General features: G+C 42.8%; 1 protein-coding gene across 7 annotated transcripts in view; it reads right to left on the minus strand.

Moving 5' to 3' along the window:
• LOC135524649 (3',5'-cyclic-AMP phosphodiesterase 4D-like) overlaps positions 1-24,121 on the minus strand; it is a 157,260-nt gene that overhangs the window by 8,266 nt on the left and 124,873 nt on the right. For 5 of the 7 annotated variants that reach the window (XM_064952371.1, XM_064952374.1, XM_064952370.1 and 2 more), the window contains 8 exons: positions 17,329-17,520; positions 16,286-16,322; positions 15,958-16,087; positions 14,970-15,082; positions 8,390-8,483; positions 5,164-5,339; positions 4,695-4,793; positions 4,306-4,470 (listed from right to left, as the gene is read on the minus strand). In XM_064952371.1, the coding sequence (XP_064808443.1) occupies positions 4,306-4,470; positions 4,695-4,793; positions 5,164-5,339; positions 8,390-8,483; positions 14,970-15,082; positions 15,958-16,087; positions 16,286-16,322; positions 17,329-17,520 (1,006 nt within the window). Of the gene's footprint in view, positions 1-4,305; positions 4,471-4,694; positions 4,794-5,163; positions 5,340-8,389; positions 8,484-14,969; positions 15,083-15,957; positions 16,088-16,285; positions 16,323-16,905; positions 16,948-17,328; positions 17,521-24,121 lie in introns of all 7 variants that reach the window. The other 2 variants (XM_064952376.1, XM_064952377.1) reach the window with 1 other exon arrangement.

Here is a 24,121-nt window from a genome sequence, read left to right on the forward strand (position 1 = left end):
CCGGTGTCGCTCATTCAGCTGACAGAAACTTTCAACCTGTTCTCCCCATTAAGCAGCGAGTCGGAGTCAGAGACCGAGCCTACTCTTGTCTCTACTCCTCCCGTTACGGGGTCTGAGGCGCCGAAGCCTCCCACCATTAACTCTAACAAATTGAAAACCCTAGTCATTGGGTTTTCAATTCATTACCTGCAGTATTAGACTTAAAACGAATCATCCAGCAATCATACACTGTTTACCAGGGGGCAGGGCTACCAACGTTAAGTCTAATCTGAAGATGGTGCTGGCTAAAGCTAAAACTGCAGAGTGTAGCGAGTATAGGGATATTGTTATCCACGTCGGCACCAACGATGTTAGGATGAAACAGTCAGAGGTCACCAAGCGCAACATAGCTTCAGTGTCTAAATCAGGTAGAAAGATGTGTCAGCATCTAGTAATTGTCTATGGCCCCTTCCCAGTTAGAGGGAGTGATGAGCTCGACAGCGGAGTCTTACAACTCAATCGCTGGTTGAAAACGGTTTTCTGCCCCTCCCAAAAGATAGAATTTGTAGATAATTGGCCCTCTTTTTGGGACTCACCCACAAACAGGACCAAGCCTGGCCTGTTGAGGAGTGACGGACTCCATCCTAGCTGGATGGGTGCTCTCATCTTATCTACGGGCTCTAACTCCCCTAGCTCCACAATGAAATAGGGTGCAAGCCAGGCAGCAGGCTGTTAGCCAGCTTGCCAGCTTAGTGGAGTCTGCCACTAGCACAGTCAGTTTAGTCAGCTCAGCTATCCCCATTGAGACCGTGTCTGTGCCTCGACTTAGGTTGGGCAAAACTAAACATGGCGGTGTTCGCCTTAGCAATCTCACTAGAATAAAGACGTCCTCCATTCCTGCCATTATTGAAAGAGATTGTGATACCTCACATCTCAAAATAGGGCTACTTATTGTTAGATCCCTAACTTCCAAGGCAGTTATAGTCAATGAACTAATCACTGATCATAATCTTGATGTGATTGGCCTGACTGAAACATGGCTTAAGCCTGATGAATTGACTGTGTTAAATGAGGCCTCACCTCCTGGCTACACTCGTGAACATATCTCCCGCGCATCCCACAAATGCGGAGGTGTTGCTAACATTTATGATAGCAAATTTCAATTTACCAAAAAAAAAGATGTTTTCGTCTTGAGCTTGTAGTCATGAAATCTAAGCAGCCTACTCAATCACTTTCTATAGCTACTGCTTACAGGTCTCATGGGCCATATACAGCATTCCTCACTGAGTTCCCTGAATTCCTATCAGACCTTATAGCTTATAAGAAATCCCGCTATGCCCTCCGACGAACCATCAAACAGGCATAGCGTTCATATAGGACTTAGATCGAATCGTACTACACTAGCTCCGACGCTCGTCAGATGTGGCAGGGCTTGCAAACTATTACAGACTACAAAGGGAAGCACGACCAAGAGCTGCCCAGTGACATGAGCCTACCAGATGAGCTAAACTTCTTCTATGCTCGCTTCGAGGTAAGTAACACTGAAACATGCATGAGAGCATAAAGCTGTTCTGGACGACTGTGTGATCATGCTCTCTGCAGCCGATGTGAGTAAGACCTTTAAACAGGTCAAAATTCACGCTCGCTTCGAGGTAAGTAATACTGAAACATGCATGAGAGCATAAAGCTGTTCTGGACGACTGTGTGATCATGCTCTCTGCAGCCGATGTGAGTAAGACCTTTAAACAGGTCAAAATTCACAAGGCCGCAGGGCCAGACTGATTACCAGGACGTGTACTCTGAGCATGCGCTGACCAACTGGCAAGTGTCTTCACTGACATTTCAATGTCTCCCTGTCCGAGACTGTAATACCAACATGTTTTAAGCAGACCACCATAGTGCCTGTGCCCATGAACACTAAGGTAACCTGCCTAAATGACTACTGACCCGTAGCACTCACATCTGTAGCCATCTCCCATTAAGATGACCTCTTTCCCAAAATCACATTCCCTAAGCATGGTATTAAACTGATCAAAAAACACACTTTTGGTGGAAGGTGGCCTATACATTCCAATGAGGGTAAAAGACATTTGGGGAGACAGTGTAACGTTCAGGCCGATACATTCTAGTTCATTATCACATGACCACTCAATTTGTTTACATCGGATATGTTCTTTAATGTAAATCATCACACCCCCTCCTCTTCCTTCAATCCCGTCTCTCCTGAAAACATTGTAGCCAGGCACAATCAAAGCAGCATATGGAGAGTGTTTATGGAGCCATGTCTCTGAGAGGCAGAGAAAGTCAAGGTTGGAGTCTGTGAGTAGATGTTGAATTTGATCACTTTTTGGAATGACACTACGAATGTTCAAGTGCCCCCCTAGTAGTCCCTTGGGCTTAGCTCGTGGGTCCCAGATGACTTGAAAGTGATTGACACATTGAAAAAAGTTAAATTTTCTGTGTTTTCTGACGGCTGGGTTTAGGCCGTTTTGTTTCGTTTTGATTAGGGGCAGTTCGGTAGCGCAATTAACAATCCCTCCCGCCTGCACTGGATGCGGGGAACTAATTAAAATAGCTTGCGTACCAGAAGCAGAGTCAGGGATCGCATATAGCGACTCTGGTATATTTGAAGAGTCAAAATCTATCCTGGAGTCGGGTGAGTCGAGAGAAATCATAGGACCATAGCACTCACCCACCTCCACAGCGGCGACGACCAGTGGACGAGGCCTTCCACCAAGTATCACTGGCTCGGTGATATTGGGCCCAGGATTGAGTTGTACATCCCCGGAGAGCAGGAGGGTAGTGAACAGGTAGTTTAACAGTTTCCGATAAATGTTGGACTTGTGTTTGTTACGCCTAAGCGGTTCAGTAGAATAAGGAGCGAGGTAGACTTGGCCATTATTCAGAACATTATGGTATGCTGTGTACTGTCCGCTCCCGTGGAACGGTGAACCAATGTGTTTGGTGTTGATATTCTCCGGTAGTAGACTGATTGTGTCATCCCAGCAAGGACGCACTGAGATTATCAGTAGAGCAGCTACATAACTGACAATCAAGGCAGAGTACTGGAGCTAAAACACATAGTTGCGCTTTAACTCTTTGCATGAGTTACTTAGCTGGGATCGGCGTACACCTGATTGTTTAGATAAAATTACAGCATTCGAATGAAAAGCGGCACCTGCCACACCACCCTGTCTTCCGTCCGCCATTTTTTGAGATCTGGATCTTCCAGTCACGTGTCCTGGAAACATGATTCAATTGTTACATTAAAATGCTTATTGCTTGGCCTTTAATGTTGTAATAGTGAAGTATTATTGCCAAACTTGTCACGTCATCTGGAGGACCGCAATGGGTAAAGTATTATACTTTTTGTGCCATTCTCATATCTTTTGTTATGCATGTTAAAAAAGTTGAATATTTCTTATTTATTAAATACAATTCTGCTGATTCAATTTAATTGTTATAATGTAATTACTTCGGCACCATGGCCTATTTATTTCCTTAACTTACCTCATTTGCACTCACTGTATATAGACTTTTTGTTTTCTTTTGTTCTACTGTATTTTTGACTGTATGTTTTGTTTATTCCATGTGTTGTATGTGTCGAATTGCTACGCTTTATCTTGGCCAGGTCGCAGTTGCAAATGAGAACTTGTTGTCAACTAGCCTACCTGGTGAAATAAAGGTGAAAAATAAACAAAAAGCACATCAAGACAGTTGTGAAGAGAGCACGACAAAACCTATTCCCCCTCAGGAGACTGAAAATATTTGGCATGGGTCCTCAGATCCTCAAAAGGTTTTACAGCTGCACAATCGAAAGCATCCTGACGGGTTGCATCACTGCCTGGTATGACAAATGCTCGGCCTCCAACTGCAAGGTACTACAGAGGGTAGTGCATACGGCCCAGTACATCACCAGGGCCAAGCTTCCTGCCATCCAGGACCTCTATACCAGGCGGTGTCTGAGGAAGGCCCTAAAAAATTGTCAAAGACTCCAGCCACCCTAGTCATACACTGTTCTCCCTGCTACCGCACATCAAGCGGTACCGGAGCGCCAAGTCTAGGTCCAAGAGGCTTCTAAACAGCTTCTACCCCCAAGCCATAAGACTCCCGAAGAGCTAATCAAATGGCTACCCAGACTATTTGCATTCTATTCACCTCATAGTTTCTTTCAATACCATGAACAAACTCCTTCTACCTCAATATGCACTGATAAACTTGATCAAATCCAAAGATATGCACAGGGCACGTCTACCAACTAGATTATAATATAGAATATGGCTGGACATCATCCTTTAATCTTCCTCATAATGGAGTTGTCCATACCTCCAGGGCAGGGGTGGAGAGGAGAACGTGGGTGGACTGGACCACGTCGGCAGCGTGGATGTTGTTGTGGTAGGCCACGTCGGCGTGGTAGTGGTCCTCCAGGGTCATCATGAAGGTGATGAAGGTGTCGGCTGGGATCTTAAAGTTTTTCAGCAGCTCTCGCTCCTGAGGTTGGGCAGCAACAGAAACCAGGCTCACAAGAGTAGAGCAAATATGTAACAAACGTTTGGTAAAGTATTGAAGTGTATTTGGGGTAGCCCTGACCGGGACTCAAACCCTTGGCCATTACACCAAGATTCAAATGTCTTGGAAGGAATGCTAAAGAATGCTACATTTGGCTGCTGTAATGTACAAACAGAGGAGATGCATTTGGAATTGGAGACTCATACCTGGAAAATGGAGTACATGACCACTGTCAAAGGCCGATTCCCCGAGTATTCAGCGATCTTGAAAATATCTAGACCCCATCTGTTGATCTCCTCAAATTCCTAGAACCACAACACAATAAAGTGAGAAAAAGTCTGATATGGCAATTAAGCAGAATGGTATTTAATAAATAAGAAATATTCAACTTTTTTAACATGCATAACAAAAGATATGAGAATGGCACAAAAAGTATAATACTTTTCCCATTGCGGTCCTCCAGATGACGTGACAAGTTTGGCAATAATACTTCACTGACATTATGTTACAACATTAAAGGCCAAGCAATAAGCATTAATGTAACTTAGCCATTCTTCAGTGTGACAATGTGCACCTGTCTGTGTAAGTCTGTGTGTGTGTGTGTGTGTGTGTGTGTGTGTGTGTGTGTGTGTGTGTGTGTGTGTGTGTGTGTGTGTGTGTGTGCGTGCCGCCCACCGTGGCCAATAAGCCCTCCTGGAGGGTGGTGACCCCGAAACGGGGGATCTGGGTGGGGGTGAGGCTGGGGCTGAGGGCAGGCTTCTTCACTGCAACGATCTGGGACATGGGCCTCTTCTTCTTCTTGTCTTTCTCCTTAGGAGGCCCAGACATAATCTCCACATCATGCTGCTTTTCTACAGACAGAGAGAGTGAGAAGAGAGAGAGACAGAAGAGAGAGAGACTGAAAAATTGGACTGTGGCTGTGTTGGTTTAGGAGGGGAGCCCTGACTATTTGCCAGCATGTAAGGCAGGTAGATTATTTATTTTATTTCAACTAATATATAGGAGGAGTATCAACCTGTCATTCATGTTATGAGGCCCACCTATTTAGCAAAAAATAATAATACGTGTCACATGTCAGTTTGCAAACAATGTAAAAAATATAATCATTTTGTTAATAAAACTGCATACAAACATGGTCCTTTTTTGCTTCAGCCTAGCTCAGTGCTTTCTGTGGAGGTGGTGCAAGCCAGCAGAATAAACAGAACGTAGGGTTTGCAATGTTCTCTAGTTGCGCCGTAATTGGTTCAGTTTTCTGTCACTCATAGGGACACTACTTCACCGCAAAATGTGGAGCTCAACAATTCAAGCCCCTTGGATGCTGCCATAGATTTACATTAGACATGCCCATCCAAGAAGCCTCAAGGTAATTGGCCACAGAAAAAAATGAAGTCAAATCGCGTTATATCTACCGTTGCTTTGATTAGACTGGTCATGTCAACATCATACTTTCAAAATCTTAGCTAGCAGGAAAAGACAAGCAGTCATCATCATGAATCAAATCGACAATCTACTGGAAAATCCCTTTCAATCCTTGTCATATGAAGAGAAATTATAAATAAAACGTATCGGTGCTCATCAGCCATCAACATTACACAACAAGTTGGAAATCGCTAATTCAACAATGAGTGGTTTGGAAGGAATCAGTAGCTAACTGCAAGCATTGCAAAGCAATCACTAGCCTGCTATTCAGTGGAGAGGGTGTGTGGTCTAAGTTTTGGTTTAAGGGTCTCTTTTCCAAGATTAAAAGAATAAACATGCAACACCATGGGCCAGAAAATGTTGAATATACTGGCCATGCTGTCAATCCAGCATGACTTCTTTCGTGTTCAAAACAACTGGAAACTCTGAACTGGGAAACCTCAGACTCCAGTGAGTTTAAAATAACTGGGAACTCAGCAAAAGAATTAGCTCTGACTGAGAAAATATGTTTTGAACGATCATCCAAGTCGGGAACCCTGGCCTCTTTCTAGAGCTCCGACCTGAAGATAACTGACGTCATGATTCAACCTTGTTCTTTTCCGAGCTCCCAGTTAGCTTGAAAGCACCATAAACCCAGAAAATGCCAGACTTTACTGACAAAATTTGCCCACAAGAAGGACCGCCGTGCCACCATCCCGTTCAAGTGAACACAGCTCAACAAGGTGAGTCCAAAAATGTATTGTATGCTGCTGCATAAATTATGTTATATGCCAGGGAGATAGTATTACTTTCTTAGCTGCTGTGTTTGTTGTGTAGTAAGCTGTTAGTAGCCCATGTGCCTCACCCTAATAATTTGGTCCCTTTACCCTCATAACGTAGCCTACTGTTCTGACTTAGTGGTGCACATATAGCCTATAACCGTTTTTTGAGAAATGTAATCATCAAATATTTGTAAGAGCTTTCCTTGTCTGCTTATATTCCTCCTTAATTTATCCTACCGTTCTGACTTGGTGTACAGGGAGAATACTGTAAGAACGACCCATGTTTGGAATTTTTTCGCTGTACATTTCAAAAGTGCTGAACAAATAGTTATATTGACCACGTCCGTCTTTGCTCACTCATTAATGTCTTAATCAAAATTACAGATGGCCTCTTATCCACTCATCGTTCCATTAGGCCATAGTTTGTACATCTCAATTATCAGTAGAAACCACATATGTTTAGGCAAGTCAGCCATATCAGCTATGTTTTTTAAAAAGGCAGTAAATGAGGCTGAATTAACTGTTTTGCTGCCAGACAACGCAGGTTTAACGGTGGTAAGGATTCACTCCATGGTGCTGAAAAGAAAGCTCTGCTGTTGGGACATCTTTATGTATGCCCTAACATTTTGTGGGCACCGTTTGTCACCGTTATAGAGCAATTCATGTATTGTTATGTTGTGTAGTCGCTTAGCTGCAACAAGTTTTACATGCTAGACACTGAAAACTAAAGAAAATTAACAGTTGATTGTTTATTTTACGAACTATAGCTAATCTAAGATATTTCCACCACAAATCAAGTGAGAAATCAATTAAACTAGTACTAGGAATACTGCTTCAACTGATAACTCTCCAGCAAATGTCATCTCTCAACCAATAATGACTCCTGGTAGTCGGACAGTGGCAAATATGAGAAGACAGATCATAATCCCAGATCAGAAGCATGCAAATATCATTACGAGGACACACAATCTGCCACCACACCACATCAAGTGAAGCGGTCTCACCAATCTCTCAATATTTCCTTTTCCTTTTCCTTTCACCCAAAGCCATAGTTCTCCTTTCCGATTCCAGCCAACGTCAAAACAAACCAAATCATGTCAAATGGACATCTATTTTCAGGCTCCATTTTCTCTCAAGCATTTCGGTGAAGCTCCTTTCCGCCACAATATCAGTGGTATTGAGGTATTGACGCAAAAGGCAGTCTAATAATATTGCCGTCTCCATGGCAACGCCAGACAACACGTCCAGGAATGCCTTGCCGACTGCTTCCTTTGGAAGCCCTTCTCTTTCCTCTAACATGCTGGCTAATAGGCCAGCAGACATGCACGACAAATGACAAGTTTTGCAACCTCATACTACATGATGTCATGCAGTATGTATGTTGGCCTGTTCATTACTCCAACTAATTATATACAAAACATGCTGTAGTAATTTTGGAAGTATATTTTAATTCATAATGCATTATAAGCACATGTATAATGCCTTATGAGCTATGCATAATAATACAAAACATAGGCACTGCTCATAAACATCTATGACTACATTTGTAGAGCTGTATAATGCCCTATAAAGCGAATAAATATTGTATTTATGTACCAACTTTTGAGCAGGATGAATGCTTTACATCAATTCTTATTTGATAGTAGGGTCTAAATGAATACCTTGCCTAGCCATTGCAATGCCAGTTCAGGAACCATACTTAGAGTGCTGTTGTCACTCACCTAGGAAAGTGTTGGCGATAAACTCTGAGACTTGGTTTCCTGACCGGCTGGTTTCTGACAACTGGGTGAGCTCTCTGTTCAACATCCTTTTGAACTGGGAAACGAGATCAGACACAACGACAAGCATCAGTGACACGAGTTCATACATGGAAATACAGTGTGGAAAGTAGAACATACAGTTGAAGTCGGAAGTTTACATACACCTTAGCCAAATACCCTTTAACTCAGTTTTTCACAATTCCTGACATTTAATCCTAGTAAAAATTCTCTGTCTTAGGTCAGGTAGGATCACCACTTCATTTTAAGAATGTGAAATGTCAGATTAATACCAGAGAATGATTTATTTCAGCTTTTATTTATTTCATCACATTCCCAGTGGGTCAGAAATTTACATACACTCAATTAGTATTTGGTAACATTGCCTTTAAATTGTTAAACTTGGGTCAAACATTTCAGGTAGCCTTCCACAAGCGTCCCACAAATAAGTTGGGTGAATTTTGTGGTGTAACTGAGTCAGGTTGTTAGGCCTCCTTGCTCGCACACGCTTTTTCAGTTCTGCCCAGAAATGTTCTATAGGATGGAGGTCAGGGATTTGTGATGGCGACACCGATACCTTGACTTTGTTGTCCTTAAGCCATTTTGCCACAACTTTGGAAGTATGCTTGGGGTCATTGTCCATTTGGAAGACCCATTTGCGACCAAGCTTTAACTTCCTGACTGATGTCTTGAGGTGTTGCTTCCACGTAATTTTCCATCCTCATGATGCCATCTATTTTGTGAAGTGCACCAGTCCCTCCTGCAGCAAATCACCCCCACAACATGATGCTGCCATCCCCGTGCTTCACGGTTGGGATGGTGTTCTTCGGCTTGCAAGCCTCCCTCTTATTCCTCCAAACATAACGACGATGGTCATTATGTCCAAACAGTTCTATTTTTGTTTCATCAGACCAGAGGACATTTCTCCAAAAAGTACAATCTTTGTGTTTTGCATCTTCATAATGTCCTTTGTTGTTGTTATGGGATTGATTTGCACTTTTCGCACCAATGTACGTTCATCTCTAGGAGACAGAACATGTCTCCTTCCTGAGCGGTATGACGGCTGCGTGGTCCCATGGTATTTGTACTTGCATACTATTGTTTGTACAGATGAATGTGGTATCCTTCAGGCATTTGGAAATTGCTCCCAAGGATGAACCAGACTTGAGGAAGTCTACAATTTTTTTTCTGAGGTCTTGGCTGATTTCTTTTGATTTTCCCATGATGTCAAGCAAAGAGTTTGAAGGTAGGTCTTGAAATACATCCACAGGTACACTTCAAATTGACTCAAATTATGTCAATTACCCTATCAGAATCTTCTAAAGCCATGACATAATTTTCTAGAACTTTTCCAAGCTGTTTAAAGGTCCAGTCAACTTAGTGTATGTAAACTTCTGACCCACTGGATTTGTGATACAGTGAATTATAAATGAAATAATCTATCTTTAAACAATTGTTGGAAAAATTACTTTGCGTCATGCACAAAGTAGATGTCTTAACCGACTTGCCAAAACTATAGTTTATTAACAAGAAATGTGTGGAGTGGTTGAAAAATGAGTTTTAATGACTCCAACCTAAGTGTATGTAAACTTCCGACTTCAACTGTACTTCAATAGAAAAAGTGTACCAGCAGTAAAGTTCCTATCATAATATGTAGAAAATTTGAAATTAACAAAACCAAATGAGAGTTCAAAATGGCAATAAACTAGATTTTGCATTCTGTTTGGTGTGATTTTTCACACCACACTCAAGTGTCAGGAGTAACTAACAAGTAAATAATATGACAGTAGTGATTTCCTTGATCCCCCTCATACTGAATAACATGTCAGGTTATAGAAAAAGTCAAGTGTAACATGGGATATCAATAGAGTAACAGTAGTCAATTATATCAATAAGACCAGAAAATGAATCCAAAAATATGTATTTAAAACAAAACAATCATTGACTTCTTTCATGACACGACTTCATACCCTAGTCTATTCAGTGCATCACACTGGAGGGCACAAGGACTGGAACAGTGTTTTCAGCTGGGCTCGAACCGTTATGTAATCACTAACTGAACATAGCAGGCCTAAAAGAATTGCCTGAAACTAAATCCCCTACATACTGGTCTTGACCAGATAAAAAAAAGCTGTAGGGTTCTCTTCTGCACTGTTCAACCAATCCAGTATATGTGGAGGAGGAGTTAAGATGGAGCATCGCCTTGTTGACACCCAAAAGCGGAAGTCGAGTCCCAGGCTCTCTTTCCATTTCCCCTGTTGATGGGGACTCAGCAGAGGCTATGTAATCAGACACGTGGGTAAGGGACAAACCACAGTATACAAAGGAGACATATCATGTACACACATAGACATACAGGAAGGAACGGGTAGAGTACTCAGAGATTTGTAATCACACTCACACACATACACCCAATGGAACAGGCATGTGTGTACACACACAGGCATGTGTAGACTGAATAATATGCCGTTTTATCAAATCTCACTGACATAATATGCAAAATCACTGACATCCAAATACATACTGTGTGCTACAGTACACCAAAGCACAATTCTTGTCATCCAGTTAAGAAGTTTGCACTGAGATAACAGAAAATGACATCCTGACACACACATTCCCGTGCACTCAACGGTATGAGTGTCCAAAACATAGAAAGCAAAGTGATGTAGGGCATTCTAGTGGACACATGTTGAATGTAAAAAACAAAGACGAGTGACCAGCAGAAACCAACTTTGTTGAATAAAATCCAGTTGCAGATTGTACAGGTCTATTTTTGAGTTATTTCACCTTTATTTACCAGGTAGGCCAGTTGAGAACAAGTTCTCATTTACAACTGCGACCTGGCCAAGATAAGCAAAGCAGTGTGACACAAACAACACAGAGTTACACATGGAATAAACAAATGTACAGTCAATAACACAATAGAAAAGAATCTATATACAGGGTGTGCAAATGAGGTAAGATTAGGGAGGTAAGAAAATACATAGGCTGTAGTGGCGAAGTACTTACAATTTAACAATTAAACACTGGAGTGATAGATGTGTAGAAGATGAATGTGCAAGTAGAGATACTGGGGTGAAAAGGAGCAAAGACATTATAAATAACAATATGGGGATGAGGTAGTTGGATGGGCTATTTACAGATGGGCTATGTACAGGTACAATGATCTGTGAGCTGCTCTGACAGCTGGTGCTTAAAGTTAGGAGTCTCCAGCTTCAGTGATATTTGCATTTTGTTCCAGTCATAGCAGCAGAGAATTGGAAGGAAAGGCAGCCAAATGAGGAATAGGCTTTGGGGGTGACTAGTGAAATATACCTGCTGGAGCGCATGCTATGGGTGGGTGCTGCTATGGTGACCAGTGAGCTGAGATAAGGTGGGGCTTTACCTAGCAAAGACTTATAGATGACCTGTAGGTTTAGCAACGAATATGAAGCAAGGGCCAGCCAACCAGAGCCTACAGGTCGCAGTGGTGGGTAGTGTATGGGGCTTTGGTGACAAAACGGACGGCACTGTGATAGACTACATCCAATTTGCTGAGTAGAGTGTTGGAGGCTATTTTGTAAATGACATCGCAAAGTCAAGGATCGGTAGGATAGTCAGTTTTACGAGGGTATGCTTGGCAGCATGAGCAAAGGATGCTTTTTTGCAAAATAGAAAGTTGATTCTATATTTAATTTTGGATTGGAGATGCTTAATGTGAGTCTGGAAGGAGAGTTTACAGTCTAACCAGACACATAGGTATTTGTAAATGTCCACATATTCTAAGCGAGAACCATCCAGAGTAGTGATACTGGACGGCGTGCAGCGATCAGTTGAAGAGCATGCATTTAGTTTGACTTGTATTTAAGAACAGTTGGAGGCCACGGAAGGAGAGTTTTATGGCATTGAAGCTCGTCTGGAGGTTAGTTAACACAGTGTCCAAAGAAGGGCCAGAAGTATAAAGAATGGTGTTGTCTGTGTAGAGGTGGATCAGAGAATCACCAGCAGCCAGAGCGACATCATTGATGTATACAGAGAAAAGAGTTGGCCCAAGAATTGAACCCTGTGGCACTCCCATAGAGACTGCCAGAGGTCCGGACAACAGGCCCTCCGATTTGACACACTGAACTCTGTCTGAGAAGTAGTTGGTGAACCAGGCGAGGCAGTCATTTGAGAACCAAGGCTGTTGAGTCTGCTGATGAGAATGTGGTGATTGACAGAGTCGAAAGTCTTAGCCAGGTCGATGAAGACGGCTGCACAGTATTGTCTTTTATCAATGATGGTTATGATATCGTTTAGGACCTTGAGCGTGGCCGAGGTGCACCCATGACCAGCTCGGAAACCAGATTGCATAGCGGAGAAGGTACGGTGGGATTCAAAATGGTCGGTAATCTGTTTGTTAGCTTGGCTTTTGAAGACCTTAGAAAGGCAGGGTAGGATAGATATAGGTCTGTAACAGTTCGGGTCTAGAGTGTCTCCACCTTTGAAGAGGGGGATGACCGCGGCAGCTTTCCAATCTTTGGGGATCTCAGACGATACGAAAAAGAGGTTGACAGTGTCTCCTAGCCTCAGTGCAGTGGGCAGCTGGGAGGAGGCGCTCTTATTCTCCATGGACTTTACAGTCTATCCAATGAGTTTCATCACAAACTGACAGTCCTTACGTCCCAGATTGAAAGAGATCAAACAGCAATCAGCCAAAGACGAGGCTTCGCCGTAGCTCTGAGCTTAGTAAGTGGGACGGGCAGTGGAGGTAAAGGGGACAGAGACAGTACAGCTAGGTGCAGGGCACCAGAGCACATGGCTGACTGCTGCTCCATCCTCACACTCTCAATGTGAGTGTGAGTGAGTGAGTGAGTGAGTGAGTGAGTGAGTGAGTGAGTGAGTGAGTGAGTGAGTGAGTGAGTGAGTGAGTGAGTGAGTGAGTGAGTGAGAGAGAGAGAGAGAGAGAGAGAGAGAGAGAGAGAGAGAGAGAGACTTGTCCTGAAGCCACTCCTGCGTTGTTTTGGCAGTGTGCTTAGGGTCGTTGTCTTGTAGATTGATTGTGGACTACAGGAAAAGGAGGACCAATCACGCCCCCATTCTCATCGCCCGGGCTGTAGTGGAGCAGGTTGAGAGCTTCAAGTTCCTTGGTGTCCACATCACCAACAAACTAACATTGTCCAAGATAGTCATGAAGAGGGCAGAACAAAACCTATTCCCCCTCAGGAGACTGAAAAGATTTGGCATGGGTCCTCAGATCCTCAAAAGGTACAGCTGCACCATTGAGAGCATTGTGATGGGTTGCACCACTGCTCGGCCTCTGACCGCAAGGCACTAGGGTAGTGCGTACGGCCCAGTACATCACTGGGTCCAAGTTTCCTGCCATCCAGGACCTCTATACCAGGCGGTGTCAGAGGAAGGCCCTAAACATTGTCAAAGACTCCAGCCACCCTAGTCATACACTGTTCTCTCTGCAACCGCACGTCAAGCGGTATCAGAGCACCAAGTCTAGGTACAAGAGGCTTCTAAACAGCTTCTACCCCCAAACCATAAGACTCCTGAACATCTAATCAAATGGCTACATCAAATTACTATTTTAAACTGCTGCTACTCTGTTGTTATCTATGCACAGTCACTTTAATAACAATACCTACGTGTACATATTACCTCAATTACCTTGACTAACCAGTGCCCCTGCACACTGACTCTGTACCGGTATCCTCGCTAATGTTATTTTACTGCTGCTCTTTAATTATTTGTTACTTTTATTATTATTTTGGGGGGGGGGGGTATTTTTCTTAAAACTGAATTTTGGTTAAGGGCTTGTAAGTAAGCATTTCACTGTAAGGTGAAATGTTGTATTCTGCTCATGTGACAAATACAATTTGGTTAGATTTGTTGGAAGGTGAACCTTCGCCCGGTTCTTTGGTCCTGAGCGCTTTGGAGCAGGTTTTCATCAAGGATCTCTCTGTACATTGCTCCGTTCATCTTTCCCTCGATCATGACTAGTCTCCCAGTCCCTACCTCTGAAAAACATCCCCACAGCATGATGCTGCCACCAGCATTATTCAATTTAAGAATGATGGAGGCCACTGTGTTCTTGGGAACCTTCAATACGGCAAAACACTTTTGGTACCCTTCCCCAGATCTGTGCCTAGACACAATCATGTCTCGGAGCTCTACGGACAATTCCTTCGACCTCACGGCTTGGTTTTTGCTCTGACATGCACCTTTCCAAATCCAATCAATTGAAGAAACATCAAGGATGATCAATGGAAACAGGATGCACCTTTGCTCAATTTTGAGTCTCATAATGTAAAAAACTTGTGCAAATCTCTATTACATTTTTTTTTATAAAACTTTGTGCAAAAATGTCCAATTTTTTTTTCGCTTTGTCATTTATATTTAATACATTTTTTGAAAAAGGATGTAACGGAACAAAATGTGGAAAAAGTTATTTTCCGAATGCACTGTAGATGGAGATTAGATTTTTCATTAACCAGACCTATATCTTTGCTATTCTTCAAGCAATCATTCCCAGGTTTTTACAGTAGATGAGGCTCAGTTCAAATGCAACGCAGCTCACCTTGTTGGAAGCCATCTCACTGACTGAGTGACGGGTCTGCAGGGTCTCCAGCTGGTCCAGACACCAGTCTAGCTCCTCCAGCGTCTCCATGGCCAGCTTCTGGTAGGGCTCGTCTGTGGGGGCCAAAGGTTAGACTACTGTTAAAGCCCTGAGAGAGCGTTTGTTCTGATCTCTGCTCCTAAAAAAATACATTAAAACTTATAGAATTTCAGTGAGCGCGGTTTTTCCTTTTCTTCAAGTAAAAGCCCATCAGAGACCATCCATTCCAGAACCTAGACTTACCAGACTGAGACCCAGATCTTCAAACAAGGCCCATTCAGTAGTGATCACTTTCTCTTACCATAGTCCCATTGTCAAGGACTGTTCTCCTGTGGTCAGTTATCAGGCCCCACCAGACTGTTTTTTTTTTCCTTCTCATTTTACCTTTATTTAACTAGGCAAGTCAGTTAAGAACAAATTCTTATTTTCAATGATGGCCTAGGAACAGTGGGTTAACTGCCTTGTTCAGGGGCAGAGCGACAGAATTTTATCTTGTCAGCTCGGGGATTCGATCTTGCAACCTTTCGGTTACAAGTCCAACGCTCTCACCACTAGACTACCTGCCGCCCCCAAAATCACTGGACAGAAGTCTGTGTGAGGTCTTTCACTTCGAGTCACTAACGTCTAATGCAAGCTCTGTTTTTAAATCAAGATTGGTTCCATTTCAAACCAGAGACTATAAAACTCATTGTGTTGAATGTATGCCTTTTTGTTGTCCTCTTCACATTCTCACTGCACTGCCTTTATCAATGTAAAGCTGACAGATTACAATAACAGCAATTGTGGCAGTAGCATCAAACAAATCTTATGTCGGTCTGTATTTTCAGTTCTTGAGAACTTGTTATTTTTACAGGGTGAAGCAGACACTAGGGAACAAGAATCGGGACAACAGGCAAATTCTTGTTGTGAAGTCATGTAAGAGGTAAGATCAGATGAGTATAATATTGACCTGTTATGCTTGACTTGGTGTGGGTAGGTATGGAGGGAGGGTTGCTGCCTGATGGCCGCCTGTTGGGCCGATCTTGCAGATGAGTTATGTAGGCAAAATTGCTTCTGACTGTTCGGAGACTGGCAAGCACCTAAAGAGAAAGGTTGTAGGGTAGTGTTATGTTGCATCATAACTTTCAAATTGATTTCCAAAGCTCAACATCAGGAATCCATAACACACCCACCCACACACACACACACACACACACACACACACACACACACACACACACACACACACACACACACACATGAGAGAGGGAGAGAAAAAGCATGAACATAGCACTAACCTGTGCAAATGGTGTCACAATCATGTCTTCTCCATGTCTGAAATGACAGAAGAAGAAAGAAACACTTGGTTAGATACGAAACCTTCAACCAACAGGTGAAGAACAGAATATCAGCATCTTAAAAGTTTAATATTAATATACAATACATATAATGGGGCTCTATGGTACTCAATGGGCATCTTAACTGCAACCTGAACACCCTGCATCAGTTAACACATTGGACACAGAGAGAAAACAAGTGACATGCACACAACTGACTGTGGGAGAACCCTGGGAAAACAGACATTACCCTTTGGAACTGTGCTGTGGGGGAATCATCATGCACATAATGTGTTGTCTTGGGGTCAAGCCTTTCTGTGGTTAAGATAATAGGACTCAGGCTATTCATGCAGCACACATACAGTAGCAGGTGCAAGGAGTGTGGGGCTTTTCTTTTTGGGATGGTTTGGGAGGGAAGGGGCTGAGGGGCGTGTATGTATGGGTGGGGTGGTGCTCAGCAGGAGGGTGTGGGGGGGTTAAGGGGTTGGTGAGTGGAGGAAGTGTCTGAAACCTGCAAGCGAAGTGGAACAGTCCTTAAAGGGGAAGTAAAAAAGAAATCATTTGTTACGCGCGTCTCTCACCGCGGCAGCCAACCGACTTCCCAGTGCTTCAAGCCCTCTTCCCTTTAAAGACATAGAGAGTCCAGTGACTAAACTAAATATGGGTAAAATAACCTCCAGAAACAAACATCAACAAATCAAGACTGTTAGACTTAATTCAATTGACTTTAAGGTTGAGTCGTTAGGGAAATCTGTGGAATCATAGTTGAAGGGTTAGTTATGTCATTATAAATATGGAGAGAGTAAGTGAAGTATTGGTAAGTGAAATATCAGGGGTGGGGGAGAGCAGCAAAGAGCCAAAGAGAGAGACAGGACAGAAACAGCAACATAGTGAGTGAGAAAGAGAGAGGGAGAGGATGAGAGAGAGAGATGGGGAAGAAGAAAATGACCTGGAGAAGGTGTTAGGAGGAGGATCACACATCATATTGGTCCAATGCTACTTACAGCTCACTGGCCGTGGAGGAGTTGCGGGACATGGCTTTGGGCGAGAGGTCGAAATCTGAGTCGGAGCGATAGAGGAAGGACTCGCGGCGCTGGCTGTGGGGGTAGTTGGCCTGTAGGACCAGGCCAGAGATGGGGCTGACCTGGGGGTCCAGGGGACTGCGCCCCACCGACAGCCCATTCTCCACATCAAAGCTAAGGGGGAGAGAAGGGAGAGGCAGAAGGGTTGGATTCATGTTATGGGTGTCTTTCAGTTTGTTCAGCAGTGACATACTAGCATTGTCATCACAGAAAATAATGACAAGAGCCATCAACATCAAGGGAAGAGAAGGTAGAGAGAAGGCAAGATTCATGTTAATAGGTGTCTGGAGCAGCGGAGCAGGAAGACAGGATGACATTGTCCATTCATTTATTGTGTACAGTATGATGTCAGAGTCATGGAAGTCTGACAAGATTTGTGAATCAGAAATCATCAGTTTTCACCATAAAAAAAAACATTGACCAATCACTGCCAGCATCATTGCTAATACACAGTATATTGAGTATAAAAAATTAGCTGACTTAGTGATCTGCCACCCCCAACACCCATTACTTTAACTCAAATCACACTAGCGTCAGCACTGACTTCACAACATACAGTACCAGTCAAATGTTTGGACACACCTACTCATTCAAGGGTTTTTCTTTATTTTTACCATTTTCTACATTGGAGAATAATAGTGAAGACATTACAACTATAAAATAACACATATGGAATCATGTAGTAACCAAAAAAGTGTTACACAAATCAAAAATATTTTATATTTGAGATTTTTCAAAGTAACCACCCTTTGCCTAGATGATAGCTTTGCACAAAAAACACACATTTTTTGTTACTGCATGATTCCATATATGTTATTTCATAGTTTTGATGTCTTCACTATTATTCTACAATTTAGAAAATAGTAAAAATAAATAAAAACCCTTGAATGAGTAGGTGTGTCCAAACTTTTGACAGGTACTGTACGTCATCAGTGCGTTCTTCCTCTCCCTCTGTCAGGCATGCTTATGGCACCTATCCACCCCTGCAGCCAAAACCTGACCTAAAAATATCAGGGTGATCAATCCATAGCCATCCAATCTCATAATAATGCTGACTTGGGGAACCTGTTTCCAGAGGCACGTCAGGCCCAGGAGGCTGCCAAGAACGCTGCAAGGATTCCCTTGAGTGTCTTGGTGTGATGTGTAGTTTCTTTGCGTAACACAGAAAATGCAGAGTGTGAAAAGCTAGAAAATACATTGAGGTCTGTTGGATGGATGTGTGCAATTCCACTTTCCTTTTCATATTTTAAGAATGTATTAAGACTAAGTTAGGATATCAGAGGTGGAGAAAGGCAAGTGCGAGAAACAATGGGATAGCTGAACGTGGGGATTGAACCCCAGTCTCTGGTGGGAAGTTGGATACACGACAGTATGTGTCAAGAACAGGGAGTGTTAGTAATAATAAATACCAGTTAGCAGACGATTTTATCCAAAGCGACTTATAGTCATCTATGCATACATTTTACGTATCGGACTTTGCACCAGCAAAGTATAGTTGATACAGCAGTGACTTTACACATACAGCAGAAGTTCTAATAGTACATTACCCTCCTCCTTTAGGCTTACTAGTAATGTGACTGTATGTCTAATCAACTCCAGAAGAGAGTTGTTCCAGGGCGATGTCACAGTAAATGAGCGACAGCTGCAAGGTCGGGCTGAGGTGGAGTTGGAGAGAGTGGTTCTAAGAATAGCCCTCTATCATTGATGGGGGACATGTGAGAGGGCTATACATAGCCCAAAATATACTGCATGCCCCCTGGCTGGAGTCTCATATAATTACATTAGGCTGAGGCCCTCACCCCATACCCTTTCACTTTACTTCAAGTTCAACTCAAATCAATGTTTATTGGTGGTGTACACAGTTTAGCAGCTGTTCAAACTAGAATGGTCCAAACACACCAAGACAGTCGTGAAGAGGGCACGACAAAGCCTATTCCCTCTTAGGAAACTAAAAAGATTTGGCATGGGTCCTGAGATCCTCAAAAGGTTCTACAGCTGCAACATCGAGAGCATCCTGACAGGTTGCATCACTGCCTGGTACGGCAATTGCTCGGCCTCTGACCGCAAGGCACTTCAGAGGGTAGTGCGTATGGCCCAGTACATCACTGGGGCAAAGGTGCCTGCCATCCAGGACCTCTACACCAGGCGGTGTCAGAGGAAGGCCCTGAAAATAGTCGAAGACCCCAGCCACCCCAGTCATAGACCGTTCTCTCTACTACCGCATGGCAAGAGGTACCGGAGTGCAAAGTCTAGGACAAAAATGCTTCTCAACAGTTTTTACCCCCAAGCCATAAGACTCCTGAACAGGTAATCAAATGGTTACCCGGACTATTTGCATTGTGACCCCCCCCCAACCCCTCTTTACGCCACTGCTACTCTCTGTTTATCTTATATGCATAGTCACTTTAACCATACATTCATGTGCATACTACCTCAATTGGCCCAACCAACTAGTGCTCCCGCACATTGGCTAACTGGGCTATCTGCATTTCACTGTTGTATTTGGCGAACGTGACAAATAAACTTTGATTTGATTTGATTTGATATAGCGGATGCGGCAAAATGTTAATAGCTCCTAACAGTGCAATAAACTGTCAAACAATCAAAATGTAAGAAAATAAATATAAAAAAATTGCACATATTCTCATGCTATTGACCAACACATGATTCTTTGCAAAGCACTGTGTAGTTACTTTCAGTTGAACTATTATTGCATGTCTCCGGGGCACCTGCAACAAGCATCTCTGGATGTGCATTTCACTCACAGACTCCTCTCACAAAAGCAGTCAGATATGGGACTGTGTGTATGGGGTGTTGTATGCAGTCTTTGTACTAAATACAGGACAATGATGCTAAGTATTTTGCGTAAATGAACATTTAAAAACCAGCCTGCATCATACTAGGGAAGTAATTGACATCAGTGATCAGAAGCAATGACAGAATTAATTATTTAACCAATGTTTGATTATTTTTTTCCATTTTGGCTTGTGACTCCTGCATAGCCTACTGTACTGGAATTAGCTGTGCAGTGTGTATTTTTATCTGGATTTGGCAGTCCAGCAATAGCAGTAACTGATAAATGAATGTTAAGTAATCAATTCTCAATGAAGCCCCCTGATTCATGTGAGGACCGAAAAGGGAGAGAAAGAAAGATGGGTTGTTCCACAAAATGAGTGCCTTTCGTGTCCCTTTGATACTGTAAGTAGAAATTGTGCACCAACATTGAATTTTAAACCCCTGTTATATTTAATTACGTGCCATTTAATATGGAGAATTCTACAAATCAGATTTTGTTAATGTGAATAAAGACAAGACGTGCTAAAGTGCCAAAATTATGCATTTTGACATGTCCCTCCGTGCACCCTCTGGGACTTCTCGGAAGATTTTAACTCGCTTAACACCAAAATGTCTCCAGGTTTTTACCATCATTGTAAAGCCCTTGCTATTTTGATGCTTTCAACAAGTCATTTCTGAAGATGATTTATTTCATGTGATTAATGATTCATTTCAAGCTCAACCCTGTTATGTGAACTCCTGTTTTAATACGGTGAAACTATTCCTTTTAAAATATATATTTTTAAATAAATATTGAACATTTAATTTACATTTACATTTAAGTCATTTAGCAGACGCTCTTATCCAGAGCGACTTACAATATTAATATTCAAATCATAGTGTAAAATCAGGTGAGCTGGTTCTACTCTTTTGGGGCATTTTCTGGTGTTTTGTTGGGAAAACTGAGCGGGTCGAGCAGAACACGCTGTTGTGGAAAATTCGATCCAAAGATTAAGGCATATACTATTTAATTGTATAATAGAAATATCGTTAATTAAGCAGCTGCAGGGGAGATCTACCTCTGATTTCACAGGGAACAACTCCATGAGTAAATGGTTACATGTCCCTTATATAGTGGGAGCTAATAATACAATCATACTCTTACACAAAAGATATTTTATACAAGCAACAGTTCCGGAACACAATGGCCTTGTATTAGAGTGCAGACATACCAGGAGTCTATGAAAGGCATAACATCACAGTCCAACACAGAACATATTCCTTGAGAAATCGCAACAGCTCACCCCAAATTCTGCCACCACAACGTCAACCCTGTTAACAATAGATAGACAGGCTAGAAATGTTTTAACAATTTCATTTATTTTGTGAAGCCTGCTTTCAATTTTCCTGTTGCACACAACAAGCTTTCATTCCCCCTGTCACAAGGGGATCTATGGCTGATTTAAGATGAAATCCTCAACCCTGTCACGGTCAACTTTATTTGGCACTTAGCATAGTAATTTTTTTATTCAACCTCTTGAGATGGAAGAATATGTTTTTATGAAGTTGAACATGTGCTCTTTATGATAGAATGTTGAAATCAAAACATTTTGGGGGACTAAGTTACATATCTCACAAGACACCGAATTGGTGGAACGACCCTGAGAGATAGAAAAATAGGTTTGCATTTGGAAGGCTCAATGCAGCGCTTTAACAAGCTCCACCTGATTGGTGGGGAAAGCTCCAGGGGGAGGGGCAGCCGTATAAAGTGTCAGTGTCAGGGCTTGCCTTATTACCCCACTTCTCCTCCCCTCATCCCTTATTGTTCCACCTCTCCTTACTGCCTCGCCTCCCTCCCTTATGACCCCACCTCTCCTTACTGCCTCTCCCCCCTCCCTTATGACCTCACCTCCCCTACCTCCCTTATTCTCACGCCTTCCATAATTTTCGATGATGCGTCCCCACTGAACGATTTGGGCCGGCTCTGATGGTGGGATGGCATCGATCACGAGGACAATGGAGTCAGCAGCTATAAATAGCTCTATCCAGTAAATAGGTGGGTGCTGCCAGTGCAAAGGACATCACACTGCTTGCTTAGCGAGTACCACTTCCTCCTGATCCAGCTCACACCGAGGCTCGAACCCAGGACCTCTGCCTTGCTTGAACATGTGACCGCCCTACTGAAGTGTCTTACCATTCGGCGCCATTAAGCTGCGTATGTGGCCACACTTCAGGCTGAGGAGTGTTTCACAAATCCCCATGTGCTACATTGGCCTATGAGTAGACCGCAAGATGGAGAGAAGAGAGACCCCCCCCCCCACCACCACACTGCCGAGATGGTTTCTTACCATTAATACTGTAAATATTCATGCAGGGCAGGCTGCTGTTTGACAACATCGAACAGCATTTAGTTGTACTCTTTTGGCGAGAAAAATAAAATATGAAAAAGTTAAAAAGCTCAATTGTGATAAAATACTCACGGTGCCCTATAGATGTACTGTAAAGGACTGCACAGACACAACATACAGTATAAGGAACCAGACTACTCTAATGTCATGCCACTGCAGTCTCATCCCCTGGGTATGTCTGTGGGAAATACTGTTTTTTAACTGATAAACATGCATCTCACTCATCATTGAAAAAAACAGCTCATAAGTTAAACAAAAGTCACCTATTAAAACTGAAACGCACGTCATTCAAATGACATGTTAATGTTTGAGTAAATTACCAGAGCCTGAAGCTTGGCGAGGTCAGAGTGTACTAATGGACTGTGGCTAAACTCCTTTCTAGTTGCAGACAGCTTCTCGTCTCTGGAATCTTGCAACAACGTTCCCACTTCCATAAACAATACAGTGTGGTGGACAAAGTTGCATATTTTTCCAAGAGAACAGGCTGAAAATAAACAGGGGCTAAGCTCAAGAAATGACACCAGGAAATACCTGGGTTTATCAAAATGAGTGGGAAGACAAGTGTTCATATCAGTGGTATTCATATGGTTAGTTACTTCTACTGGAAACGGAATGGGCTTCCGAGTGTCCGGTAGCACAATCTATTGGGGACAGAAATAACAGATCACTGTGCCAGTCAGTGTTATGTTCCCCAGCACACCAGTGTCTCTATACAGAGAGCACAGAGCAATGTAACCACTGTTTAAAATACAGTTGAAGTCGGAAGTTTACATACACCTTAGCCAAATACATTTCAACTCAATTTTTCACAATTCCTGACATTTGATCCTAGTAAAAATGATCGGTCTTAGGTCAGTTAGGATCACCACTTCATTTTAAGAATGTGAAATGTCAGAATAATACCAGAGATTATTATTTATTTCAGCTTTTATTTATTTCATCACATTCCCAGTGGCTCAGAAGTTTACATACACTCAATTAAAATTTGGTAGCATTGCCTTTAAATTGTTTAACTTGGGTCAAACGTTTCGGGTAGTCGTGCACAAGCGTCCCACAATAAGTTGGGTGAATTTTGGCCCATTCCTCCTGACAGGGCTGGTGTAACGGAGTCAGGTTTGTAGGCCTCCATTGCTCGCACACGCCTTTTCAGTTCTGCCCACAGAGGATTGAGGTCAGGGCTTTGTGATGGCCACTCCAAAACCTTGACTTTGTTGTCCTTAAGTCATTTTGCCACAACTTTGGATGTATGCTCGGGGTCATTGTCCATTTGGAAGACCCATTTGCGACCAAGCTTCAACTTCCTGACTGACGTCTTGAGATATTGCTTCAATATATCCACATAATTTTCCATCCTTATGATGCCATCTATTTTGGGAAGTGCACCAGTCCCTCCTGCAGCAAAGCACCCCCACAACATGATTCTGCCACCCCCATGCTTCACGGTTGGGATGGTGTTCTTCGGCTTGCAAACCTCCCCCTTTTTCCTCCAAACATAAAGATGGTCATTATGGCCAAACAGTTCTATTTTTGTT

Source organism: Oncorhynchus masou, chromosome 31 (assembly GCF_036934945.1).
Source record: "Oncorhynchus masou masou isolate Uvic2021 chromosome 31, UVic_Omas_1.1, whole genome shotgun sequence".
NCBI classification, from domain to species: Eukaryota; Metazoa; Chordata; class Actinopteri; order Salmoniformes; family Salmonidae; genus Oncorhynchus; species Oncorhynchus masou.